The 12,561-nt window shown below is 40.9% G+C and overlaps 2 protein-coding genes across 2 annotated transcripts in view; one reads left to right on the top strand and one right to left on the bottom strand.

Moving 5' to 3' along the window:
- The window catches only part of LOC117136810 (sex peptide receptor), a 33,310-nt gene extending 28,406 nt beyond the window's left edge, over positions 1-4,904 (bottom strand). Inside the window, exon 1 of the mRNA XM_033297874.1 lies at positions 4,684-4,904. The gene's annotated coding sequence lies outside the window, so the exon portion shown is untranslated. The remainder of the gene's footprint in view (positions 1-4,683) is intronic.
- Positions 4,905-6,505: 1,601 nt separating this feature from the next.
- The window catches only part of LOC117138127, a 43,234-nt gene continuing 37,178 nt past the window's right edge, over positions 6,506-12,561 (top strand). The window contains exon 1 of the mRNA XM_033299991.1: positions 6,506-7,475. Within this exon, the coding sequence (XP_033155882.1) occupies positions 7,445-7,475 (31 nt within the window). The 5' untranslated portion in view covers positions 6,506-7,444. The remainder of the gene's footprint in view (positions 7,476-12,561) is intronic.

Consider the following 12,561-nt stretch of genomic DNA (forward strand, 5'->3'; position numbering starts at 1 on the left):
ATAGGCAAATTTTGCAAATTTGTGCATGAGCTCTGGCCATTTATCTTCATTGAAAGGCAACCAGGATTCTGCCAAATGGTTCCTTTCAATTAGAAAAGGACCAATGGTGGAGCGGGAGCGAATGGGAAAAGGAATGTGCACATTACACTTAGACATAAATCAAACTGCCCCTAAAAAATAGGTCCTGACATCCGAAGAAAGCTCATCTCTCCTGCAGACATGGCAACGTCGTTTCAGGTTCGTTAGGTGCTAGACAAACGACTTGTTGGCCTGAACACACTTAACAAATGCAGAAATTGAAATGCCTATTGTTTCAAAAGAAAAGTTAGTTTGAATCGCAAAACTTTGCGCAGCACAAAATAAACTTTTTGCATACAATCTCAAGAAACTAACGAAAGGAAAAGGCGCTTTTGTTGCTAAAAAGTATATGTTTAATACTCCTTAGTTGTATATACAACTAATAAGTGTCTATTACAACCGAAAAGAAGTAAAATAAAGCATTTTCATTTCCATTTCATCCATGTGTGCATTAAGTAAAGTATCTGTTACATGTGTTAACCAGTCATGGAATATCACGGTGTTCTTTAATAGCTACAAATCATTTTATTACCAAAAAAGTGATACCAAAAGTGATACTTTTAAAGGACAAGGACAGTGTCTGCTCCTCTTATTTTCACTTTCGGTCCCTGTTTGCGTCCTTTCAGCTTAAAATTTCACATTTCCGTCACGTTGGTCCTAATGCCACCCGAAAACGTATCCAACTACACGGTCGTAAAATGAAGAGCAAATGTTCAGCTCAAATGAACTGATGCAAACTATGAACCCAGCGTTGGAATTATGGAGCGGAGCGGTCTGATCTGGTCTGACCTAAGTGAACCTCTTTGTTCGGGCGAGTTTTGAGTAATGCCACGATGACAGCCATTCAATGTGATTTGGGTCTTGAAAAACTTTTAACGCTCACACTGCGTATACGTAATGAAACCGACAAATGGCCAAATGGCATTGGCCCTAAGTCGAGGGGGATTTGGCAACGAAATGCTTGCTTTGAATGAAGAGACGGGCCAAGCTGAAAAGTCAATTCACTGCGAGGCGGAAAATAAGCCAATTGACGAGGGCGAATTCAAGTTTTTATCATTTAATATTTGTGCTGAGTAATGACCACTTGGTAATGTCCTTTGTGTGGGCAGGCAAACACTTGACTTTCAATCTCGCTCTCTCTCCACCTATTTGCAATGAATCTGCCATTTGAGGAAAGGCAAATTTGGCAGGAGTAGTCCCCTGGACATAAAGTACAATTATCAATGCCCACCGGCCCCATTAGACAATTTATAGGCGAACTTCAGACGGCTAGACATTCAATGCTAATGAATGCCAGCACGCACCAATAAAACAGCAAATATTCATTGGTGAAAAAAAGAACAACAATTGAATAAAGTGAAAACGGCAAGAACAACAAATAAACGCGATACAAAAAGTTCAAAAGCCAAACCCTGAGGTCCTTCGCCAAAAAGGTGAGCACCCAAAATGGACAATAAATAAAATTGCTGTTCTGAAATGGGGTGCTAAAACAAGCCACTTTTGTGTTGGAATTTTTTAAAAGCTGTCTGAGGGGGGGGAGGAGGGGGAGGGGGTATGGCAATTTGCAAGAATTATATAAACTACTTGGCAAGAAGAAAATAAGTTATATAAATTCAAATGACTAAATTTAAAGAAACAGCTGCGTTGCAGACAAATGTTCTAATATTTTATAAAGGCAGTTACATTTAAATATAAAATACATTTTCATTAGTTAGCCATCCAACTCGAAAGGGCAATTATTTGCTCCAAACACGAGGTATCAACAGTTCGAATCATTAATATGCCCGGCAACATTAATTTGTTTTTGGCTGTTTTTTGTTTCTTTTTTTTTTTGGTTTCTGACTCAGGTAAATTGGCTGTTCCAACAATGCCAAATCTTTCGACATATTCATAAATTAACCTTCAACCTTAAAGCAAACTCAAAAACGAAAAAACAGCAATGGAGACGGAACAAAAAATGCCAGGAAAAAGCGCCACGCTTTGGGAAAACCATGGTAAAATCTCGTGAGATGTATACACGACTATGTTTTCGTACCGTTTGTGGATGCCTAGTGGGGAAATTGAGTGGTGGGTGGCTGGGTGGTTGGGTGCTTGGGTGGGTGGGGGCTCCTATGTACACAGACATCTGCCGAAAACCTCGAAAATTGTTTATTGTTTACGTTTTGCACTCAACGTCTTGTTGAAAAGCATCCAGCCGTATCAATAATGCGAGAAAGGTAGGAGATGCTAAGTGTTTCTCGGAAGGGCAGAGAAGTTATTTATTTAACTGGTACCGGAACAATATCGCCATTCCCACGCAAAACGGCTTTACATTTTATTATGATTTGCCCAAAATGCAGCATACAATTGAGATTGGCGGTCGTCTTGACGGCATTTAATTCTGCTTTTATGCTAAGAAGGACCTTTCTCGATGGCATCATCATCAAGAGGATCAATTACACCAAATCAAAGCAATCCCATTTGGTGATTTCTCGCTTCAACTTGCAGAAATTATTCGAAATTACTTGCTGTTTAAAACAAACGCCAAATGCTCAACTCTAACTTTATAGCCATGATTGAGCATTTATATTTCTCAACCCAACAACTAATACTGCCATTGCTCTGCCTTTGATTTATTCAGTTTCATTATAAAGGCTTATATTACTTGATTACTTGTCAGTGGTCCAATATTTATGCAATGGCATGTTCGTAGTCCTAAAACTGATTACTCACTGCTGTCAATCCGGTAGTCCTGGAAGCTTGGTAGCCCAGCGGGAAGGCCGCTAATGAGACAAATCCCTTCGATGGCCTTTGTTCGTGGCGAAATATTCGTTGACGGAAACCAATCATTGAACCTGACCGACAGCAGTTGAAGTCCTTGTGGCCTGGCTAATTAACTCCGGGCCACTGTCGTCATAAATTGCACCCCTGTCCCAAAGACCGGATGCCCGAATTTAAGGCACATAAATTGGGATTTATGTGGGCGAAAGGCAGCTTCGTTTGGCCAGCAGTTTTTGGTAAATACAAGCATCATGCAAGCATTACTTATTTAATTTAGACTATGCCCCTGGTAATTGGCGATAATGAAGTCGCTGGATGGACAACAGAGCTACCAGGCCAGCCCTGCTTTTATTATGCAATATTAAAATGCCACATGGCGTGCCGCAAGGCTCGACTTATTAAAAAACATCCAACAGGGATGTCACCTCATGCTGGTGTCTCAATGATTTTCACTATGGAATGCTGGCGCCATTGTGTGTGCCAGAAAGGAAGACCGTTTCCATTTCCGAATTGTCTGGTTTTTTGCGAATTTTTCATCTACGTTTAATTTATTCTTTTATGTCCCGAGCGTGTTGCTTTGATGTGCCCACAATGGCGGCGCCGCAAATTTTGCAACCGACATATACATAAATACAACTTAAGCATTCCACAAGCGGCAGCCACATGAACTGTGATCCATGTGTTCGTCCCATCCTGTTGAGTGCGGCTTGGGTTTTTGGACGGGTTTTGCGATGGCTGATGCGGTCGGGCATCAATTTCCTATTGTGGTAGGATTTCCGCCTCGAGATTGATATTTTGTGTTCGCCCGAATACCCATTTGGCCCAAAGCGTGGTCAAGTATTACACACACAACCCCAAGTCTAACTTAACCGGGGGCATCGCATTCGCACTCCTAGGGAACCCCATTCCCCATTTGTTATGCATATGATCAATTAAATACAGAACATTTAACAGCAGCCATTTTTGTGGTCGGAAATACGGAACAAGAAGTTCGTTTGTGCGACGGCAAATAGTTTACCCCCAATTTACCGAAACATAAAAGGCCATGGCGAACAATGAATTTCCTTTTTCCTACTTTCAATCAATGGGATGACGAAAATAAAGCCTGTTCATTGAGGATTTTCATTCGCTGCTCTGGGCGTTCAAAAGGGTCTATTTTAATTATTTAAATCAAATGATTTTTGGGCAAACCACATATTTATTTTTAGCCTAGTAAATATTTATGACCAACTGTGTATTTTACAAAGCAATCCTTTCCGCAAAATACAGATCTGAATATGGTCTTTATTAAAATGTATCTTTTATCTTTTCAAAATGAAAGATTCCTTTCCCTTTCACAAATTCAAGAGCAGTGCAAAATGTTTCTATTTAAGCGAATAAAACATAATTTTGTACAATACAGAAGAGACTGAAACAAAATCGCAGTACAATGAAATCATAGAATTAAATAAATAGGCTTTCTTATATTCAAATTATACTTTATTTCCCCTTTTTTTACCCCGTCATTGAACTAATCCGATTTCTTTTACCAACCTAAAAGAATTCCGATACAAGTATGCAAATTAATGTCATATTTGAGAACAAAGGCCAAAAAATAATTAGTTACATCAAATGGGCAATCAATCAAAATAGATTCCCAGAAAGAAACTCTTTTAGTATCAAATAAAACACCATATTTTTCGAACCTTTTTCCGCCCAAATTAAAGGTATGAATAATATTTCCATTTTTTTTCGCCAGTTTTTCATTCAAACAACCGTTGCGGTTTCTTTTGTCCATTTTATGGAAATTAAAATGAATGATATTTAAATTTGGTGATAATTGAACATTATTTTTATGGCACTCACATTTGCGTTTTATTTCTTTTGCTGGTTTTTTTGGTTGGAATGGTTCTGTTTAGATTGAAGAATATATATATTCTTTTTTGAAACAATGTGTGGAATTTTTATTAGGCAGTTTGTAATTAATATTTTTTTTTTTCAATTTTGTTACTATAGTTTTTCAACTGGGTTTCCCTGACTTTTCACAGACCGGTCTGTTTGATCCGCACTGTGATCCTTTCACGCGCTCTGTAATTTTCCGACTGCAAGTGAAATTCCGACGGACGATTTTCATTTGGCGCCAAAGTGTTCGGCACTTCGAATTTCCCCTCCTTCCAGCTTCCAGTTTCGAACTGCTTTCGCACTGGAACTGGAAGGCCTTCTAGCCGGGCGCACACACACGCACGCACACGAGCAATTTCCAATTGGGCGCCTGCGCCAATTGTAAACAAAGAACAGCTGTTCGGACATAGTACGTATATATTCGTTTTCATTGACGATGGAGCATAGTATAACAAATTGGGGGGCAGTGGGGTTAACTCTGAACATAAGGATGAGTGATGTGATTAGGGTGGTCACGCGTGCGGCGCTAATAAATATAAATGATTGTGAAAATTTCCAATAGAAAGAAACACATTTATTGAAAGTCGTTTAAGCCAAACATCGCATATCTTCATATGAATTTAAATTGAAGGGCGGCGGATGGCGGGCTTTATGGGCCTGGCAAATGAGGCTCAAGGCCACGCCTTTTACTTGTCACTATGGCTGCGAATTCTCACAGCTGTCAGCCAAAATCCCATCCACTTGACATCGCCAATGTTCGGCGATGTGTTCTTTTCTTCACATATTTTCGCCAGCACTTAATTTCCTTTGAAGCCGCATTATTTCAGCCTTTCGACACCGGGCGTTGCGAGGCGTTACGGCTCGAACGAACAGCTTTCGACTGGGCCAGAGTGTCTGCCTGAAATGAATCGGAAACATTAATGGCTATATCAAAGCCTTGGACGTCTTCATTTAATTCATCGAAATTGCTATATAAATATGAATATTAAATTAACGCGAAACATTACTATCATTGTAAAGGATTGCATCATACGATTTTATGTGCAGTTATTAAATGTGTTTCAATATATCACAGCTGTGTGTACATACATTTCTTGTTATGAAACTTCATTTTTAATTTTTTATAATTTTTTAAGCCATGAACTAACTGTTTTTCTTCGTTTTGCTCGCTACGAGTTGCAGCTTCTAATTTGTTTTATTTTTGTGTGTTCGTTCCGCCAAATTTATGATTATTATAATATATTTTAATGACATGTTTTAATTTTTAGCAGCTCATTCTTATATTTAATTTAGCAAATCGCCTAGTTATTTGCCTTTCCACAGAAGTTTTTTATTTGATATTGCATACTTTTGGGCATAGATAGGTATTACCTTTTATCAATTGTGTGGATAAACTTAAAAATGTAAATTAGAAAACTGATAAAAACAGACACGCCAGGTATATCACAGCGCATTAAGCCAAGTAAATAACGCTTATCATCTGGAGCTCCTGCTATTGGCATTTAAGCTTTGGCCACACACACAGTACTGATAAGGCGACTCTCTTAACCAGCTCTCTTCGCTGCTCTGCGAGTGTGAAAAGAAAAAAGGTAAACAGACAAGTTGAAAGACGCTTTTCGGTTGAAACGAAACGGCAGGTCGAGTTGAAAGACACTTACGTCGCTCTTCCGCTCTCATTTCTGCGCCCAAAGAGAGCTCACTTTGGGTGAGCTCTTGGCGCTCGGGCTTTTGGCTTTGGCTTTTGGGGGCCTAACGGATTCTCGCTGGCTCTGTTTTTCCGTGAACGCCGACGTCGACGCACGCCTCTCGTTTTCGCGCGCTTCTCGCACTTCTCGGTAAATGCGCAAAAAAGCCAGCAACGAAATCAAATCAAGTCAAATCGCAACGCATGGTGAATACATGTCCGTTTTATTAATAGATTCCGCAACCGCCATATAGCGCATATTTCGAAAGAGATATATAAAATATATATATATACATATATATGAAATAAAGTGAGGCCCTCGGATGAAACAGTGTTGATAAGGAGTGTACATATAAAACTGAAAGAATTCGCGGCGCGCGCGAGTTAGTTGCGAATATTGCGTATACGCAGTGTCTGCCGAAAGTAATACAAATCAAACAAAACCTACCACAACAAAAAGAGGAACTCACAAAAGCAAACGGCATATCAAAGCGAACATTTCCCAATTGAGGTTTTTTTTACACAGCGCGCAGAGGATACGCCTACATGGATTTATATAGCACAATTACAGCAACCAAGGATACTGAGACTTGGGCAGGATAGCAGCGATGCCAGCCAGCGGGTTGCAATCTCCACCAGGTCGACAGGCAAGCGGCATATCAGGATAAAACCAGGGACTTGGACATCATGGCTCCTCTATTTGTCTAGTTGGCAAATACCAGCGAACCGGGAACCAGGCCACACACACACACATACACTCGCCTACACACACACACACACACGCGCGCTCATACGCTCAGACAAACAAGGACGTTTGTCATTGTGTGCGTCAAGGACGTCGACACACGTACAAGCTTTGTTGCTGTTGTGCCATACAAACAGACCAGAACCAGTGTCGCAAGTGGGCGTGCCAGCGGGTAGGCGGCCTCTGATTAAATATACATCAGTCAAGCGCAAGGATCCTAATTTCCAGCAGTTGTCCTGTGCAAAAGGACAACGGACAGCGCCGAAACGGGACACCAACTTTGAAGCGCTGGGAAAATGGCGCGACGCAAGGGCAGCGGTCGAGGCAGTAAGTACATTTTCCTGTTAATTATTCAAATCAAGCGTGAGCTCGAAAATATGCCAGCGAAATTCCGGGAAATTGCGTCTGCTCAAGGATATTAAGCTGTTTTGCTAAGTTTTCATAAAGTGCTTACAAGGAAAAGGCACCTAAAATCTACCATATCTGTACTGACTTCTCTTTTGAATCTTTATAATTAGTTGTTTCATTGTAAGATCGATTACCCTACTGCTTTTTTTTGTTAATTAATAAAAGAAGTAATAGAATTAGGCTTTAGCTCAAGGACATCTAGTTTCACAGCTGCCATATGGCAAGACAGTAGTGAGTCCTTGCTTCAAAGCAAAAGAATCTCGTCAAGTGCAGTAATTTTTTCTTGGCGGCTCAAAGAGAAAAACATGTAATTAAGAAAGTATGTAGTATTCAGCCACGCCCCCACTCGAAACCTCTGGCTGTATCTATAAGATATATATTTTTTGCATTATTATTTGTGCCATGAGTGCTCCACTCGCAACAGAGAGAGAGAGAGAGAGGGAGAGGGAGTGAGAGAGGGCATGCATAAAACATGAAACAACAGCGTCAGTAGTCACTTTTCATTGCATTGCGCCCACGCCCAACCACCCACCCACAGCCCCCTTATCATTTCAATTCAGTTGCGTTGGCGCGCGCGCTGCAAAATGTTGGGGATTCCCTTACGTAATCCCCCAGCGCACACAAAAGGCAAACAAACAAACAGGCACACACACACAAACGCACACTCACAGGGGCAGCGGCAAACAAAACAAAAACACAAACGAAATGGGCAAAAGAAAGGGGAAAACAGTGAGCTGAAATAAAGGAAAACAGAAAGCGGGTGAAAAGCAGAGAGGCTGAAAAACAGAAAAACGTAAAAACAGACGCAAACAAGGCAGCTTGTTTGCCAGCCGCCAGTCGCAATCGGAATCGCCCCATGTAAATGGTCTGAAAATCAAGCTCGGCCAGCGTCATGAACTTTTGGCGCAGCTCACCCGCTCAACAGGCAGCCTAGCACACAGACGCGCAGATACAAAGATACAGATACAAAAGGCACACAGTCACAGATACTCGACTTGCACATCCACAATCGCTCCATAGCTGAGATACTTTGCGTCACGTCACGCCGCCTGTTAGTCAAGTTGCTGTGTGCGCTGCTGCGTTACTCATGCCACAGTTTGAACCTATTAAAAAGCCAGATACTTTCTTGTGCCCGCCCCACCCCGCGCCATCCCCAGATACTTTTGCCAAATGAGATACAAGTGTGCTGCCTGGCTTTTGATATATGCCAAGTACTGCTCGCTGGGCGGATACAGTGCGCATTCCCAGCTCTTGATGCCTGCCATCAGCTGCAGCTACATGCTTTCAATGGATTTACTTTTCATTTCAAAACCAAACAGACTAGGCAACCAACCAGTAATTGAATATATTCCATCCAATCAATCAATTTTTTAATTGGAACGAGATTTAATTAATCTATCACAACGTGAGCATTTAATTCCGCTTTTTTGGAAAAATAAACCAGTAATTAAATATAACATTCGTAAATACATATATTTTAAAACTATTTTAAAGCATTTTGAAGCAATTATGCTAAAATTAAATAGATATTTATATTCGAAATATTAATAATATAATATAATAATATATATATATATATAATATAATATTAATAACAAAGTAATTAAACAATGTTTGTGAGACTTTATCTCAACTATTTTGTTTTGTAAACCATGACCAATTGAAAATTTTTCTAGACTTGGAGAGAGATTTTTTGAAATAGTTCTTAAAAATATTTCAAAATCATCATAACTTTCAAATGAAAGTCCTTCCATGGGAGTCCCCACTGTAGCAGGCGCAACATGCTCAAAGAGTTTGGCTCCAACTTGACTTCCAGCTGCCGATGGGTTTTGGTTTTGGTATGCAGACGACTTTGGGTATGGGTTTGAGTATGGGTGTGGGTATGGGAATGGGTATGGGTCTGGGTTTGGGTTTTGAGTTTGATCTTTGAGGTTGGGGAGCTGGGCCGAAACACTTAAGCTGGCTTTGGCTTTGTCTTTGTCTTTGACTTTGCCTTTGCGTTGCCAGTGAGTTGGCCGTAATCTCTTTTCGCCTTCGTCTAACGACGTCAAAATTAAAATAGACTTTGCTCAGGGTTCTCGGAACCGTGCTCGCATTGCCTTTGCCTTGGCTCTGGGCCATTGTGCGGATAATTTATGGCGGGGGACTAGGGAATGGAAATGGAAATGGAAAAGGAGTTGGGTGAGGAAATCCCACCCACTCCCTGCGGCTGGCATTTCCCCGCACTTTTATTTTGAGAGTATTTTCATTCCATCGCTACCTTTGTTTCTGTTTCCCTTTGCCAACTTTGCTTGGCCCGTTCGCATTCCATTTCCTTTTTCGAATGAAAAAGAAAAGCCTTTAGTTTGCGTAGTTTTTGCCATTGAAGAGGGGTTGCTTTTCATTATGGCTGCCAGGAAGGAAGTGATGCAGGGCGTGGGCTTCGTGTTTGGAGTCCTCTCAAGTGCTAGCTAGTAACTGCCTATGTAGGTCTAGGTGTGGCCTAAACGAAGCCCATTTCCATTTGATGATTGCTCTGATTTCGTTTGTAGCTCGGTATTAACTGGTTTGGGTTAGAGGGAAGCTCCATTTGGCTACAAATCAGATTGTTTCAATAGATTGATTCCTTTGTGGTCTAATTTTTAGAGTCTTATCATTGTTAAGTGATTCATGAACTTAACAATATAGCTTTTAGTGTATAAGTATATACTAATCTTGCTTAATTCAATTCAATTTACAAAAATCAGGCAAAACAATCCCTAAACGAATACAATTTCCTGAGTCACAGTTTACCCATTCTGCCAATTTGGTTAGCCCCTTTCTTTTTTCGGGCCATATCATAGCCGTAAAACAAACACTCCACTTCAGCTTTTCCTGGGACGCCTTTTAGGCAACTCTTGTGGGCAGCCACGCCCAGAAAATTCTCTCTTCTATCATTTCGCCCGCCCACCGCCCCCTCTCGACCACTAAAAAGGTCGTGGCAGCGGGGAAGGCAACAAAAAAACCAAAAAAACAAAAAACGCGGAGGAAAACAAGGAAAGCAGCGAAAATAAAAGGGAAATAAATAAACGTGAACTGAAATCCAGGGCCCAACTTTACCTATGAGTTTGAGCAAAAATAAAACCCCATACCTGTAGCAAAAGGACCTGCTACACAGGACGAAAAACGTACATACTTACAAACAAACATACGTACATATTTGCAGGGCAATGGCAAACAGAAAAAAATGAAAACAAGAAATTAAGGGAAAAGTTGGCAGCTGGCAAAAAATGAAGGCAAAAACAAGGCAGAACTCGTGTGAGTGTGTGTTAGTGTTGGTGTGTGTGTGTGTGTGTGTGAGTGTGCTGGCAAGCCTCTTCATCACCCAAATACATGCACAACACCCACACATTCAAGGCAAGTCTATGAAAGCGCAGGGCTTCCCCAAATGATAAAGTTTTATTTGCTTTTGCGGGCGCACATTGGATTCTTTCTTTTTTTTTTTGTATATTTTGTGGGGCAGCTGGCGGCAGAGAAGCCGGCGTCGCCGTCGACGCCAGCAGCACTTCACCACAATAAAACGAACATTGAACGATGATGATGATGACGACGAAGATGGGGCGGTGGGTGGGTGGGTGGCGCTGGATGGGGATGATGACGTTGCCACAGAAAGGCGAACATTAAACCAAGTCAACCAACCACTGGGGAATTGCCCAAGATGAAGCGAACTGAGGATACCCCATAAAATGTGATACATTTTAGTCAGGACTCGCAAGCATTCTTATAGTATATAAATTATCCTGTTAATTCCAACAAACAGGTTTAATTATTCCTGTTGGGTTAATAAAATGTTATGTATTGAAAACTGTTGGTATATCCATATTGTTATGTTTCAAACTTTAGTCTGAGATTCTATTTTTTCACTGTCAATTAATTACTTAGAAAACTTCCCAATTCCCTAGCCACGTTGATAATACCCGTTTTTGGAAACTCTGCTGGGTAGCGACAAGCTTAACACAAATGAGTAGGCAACCAGTCAGAGAGATAGAGCGCCACGGAGTGAACGAGAGGGTGCGACAGGGAAATGGTGGAAAATGTTGGAAAATGGGGGGTGTGACAAGGAAACGTGAGCTTGGCCCCCTTAACAACCCGATGTGTCACGGGTGCGAGCCTTGTTGGCTTGACTATGGCCAATGTAAGTTGCTGCTGCACTGAAAACAAGTTCGTATCATAAGAAGCGAATCTGTCAATAATATAATGTTCCTAGAAGGTGTAAAAAAGTAGGCAACATTATCTGAAATATGTTATAAAACTAATATTCAATGCATTTCTTTGAACAGCTTCTTAAATGCTTGCAACAATTTGAATATTTTGTTCAATATTAAATAAATATAATTTTACTATAATAAAATACAATAAAAAATATATATATAAATATATGCAATTCGAATGATATAGTTCAAAGGTCAAATGAACAATTTCAATGTTTTAAAAACCTTTTCAAGCTGTAAGAAACCTACGCGAACTATTTAAAACAAAAGCTTCTGAGTGCGTAAGATTGCCTTTGTGTTATGTAATTTCCGTAGTAAGTACTTCCTTATTAAGTATTAATGAACTCGACTAATTTCTCACCGTGTACGAGGTTGTTGCTGTGGCTGAAAGCAGTTCACTAGCAACAACAAGGACCACAGCAACAGTGAGTGAGTGACGGCAACGACCGTGAAAGGCCATTTGCCTTCCACTTCAACCCTCCGCCCCACTTTCGACCCACAATGGGTGTGCTAAACACACTGTTACTGTCTGTGTGTGTGTGTGTGAGTGAGTGTGGCAAGGATAACCTAACACAATTTTTGTTTTTGTTGCCTAAGGACGTGCCGGAATTCGTTCGTGTATCTCTCGATTGCTTCGTCATGGGGCTGCGGCGCTGGGTGGTGACCTCCCCGATCTTCCCGCATCCAAAAGCCGCCAAAGTGGCGTTTCCTACGTCGGTTGCCTGGGGATTGGCGACCCTTTCTGTTGGAACAGCTGGCTGGAAAGCATTTCACTT

This window comes from Drosophila mauritiana, chromosome 2R, assembly GCF_004382145.1.
Source record: "Drosophila mauritiana strain mau12 chromosome 2R, ASM438214v1, whole genome shotgun sequence".
NCBI lineage: Eukaryota > Metazoa > Arthropoda > Insecta > Diptera > Drosophilidae > Drosophila > Drosophila mauritiana.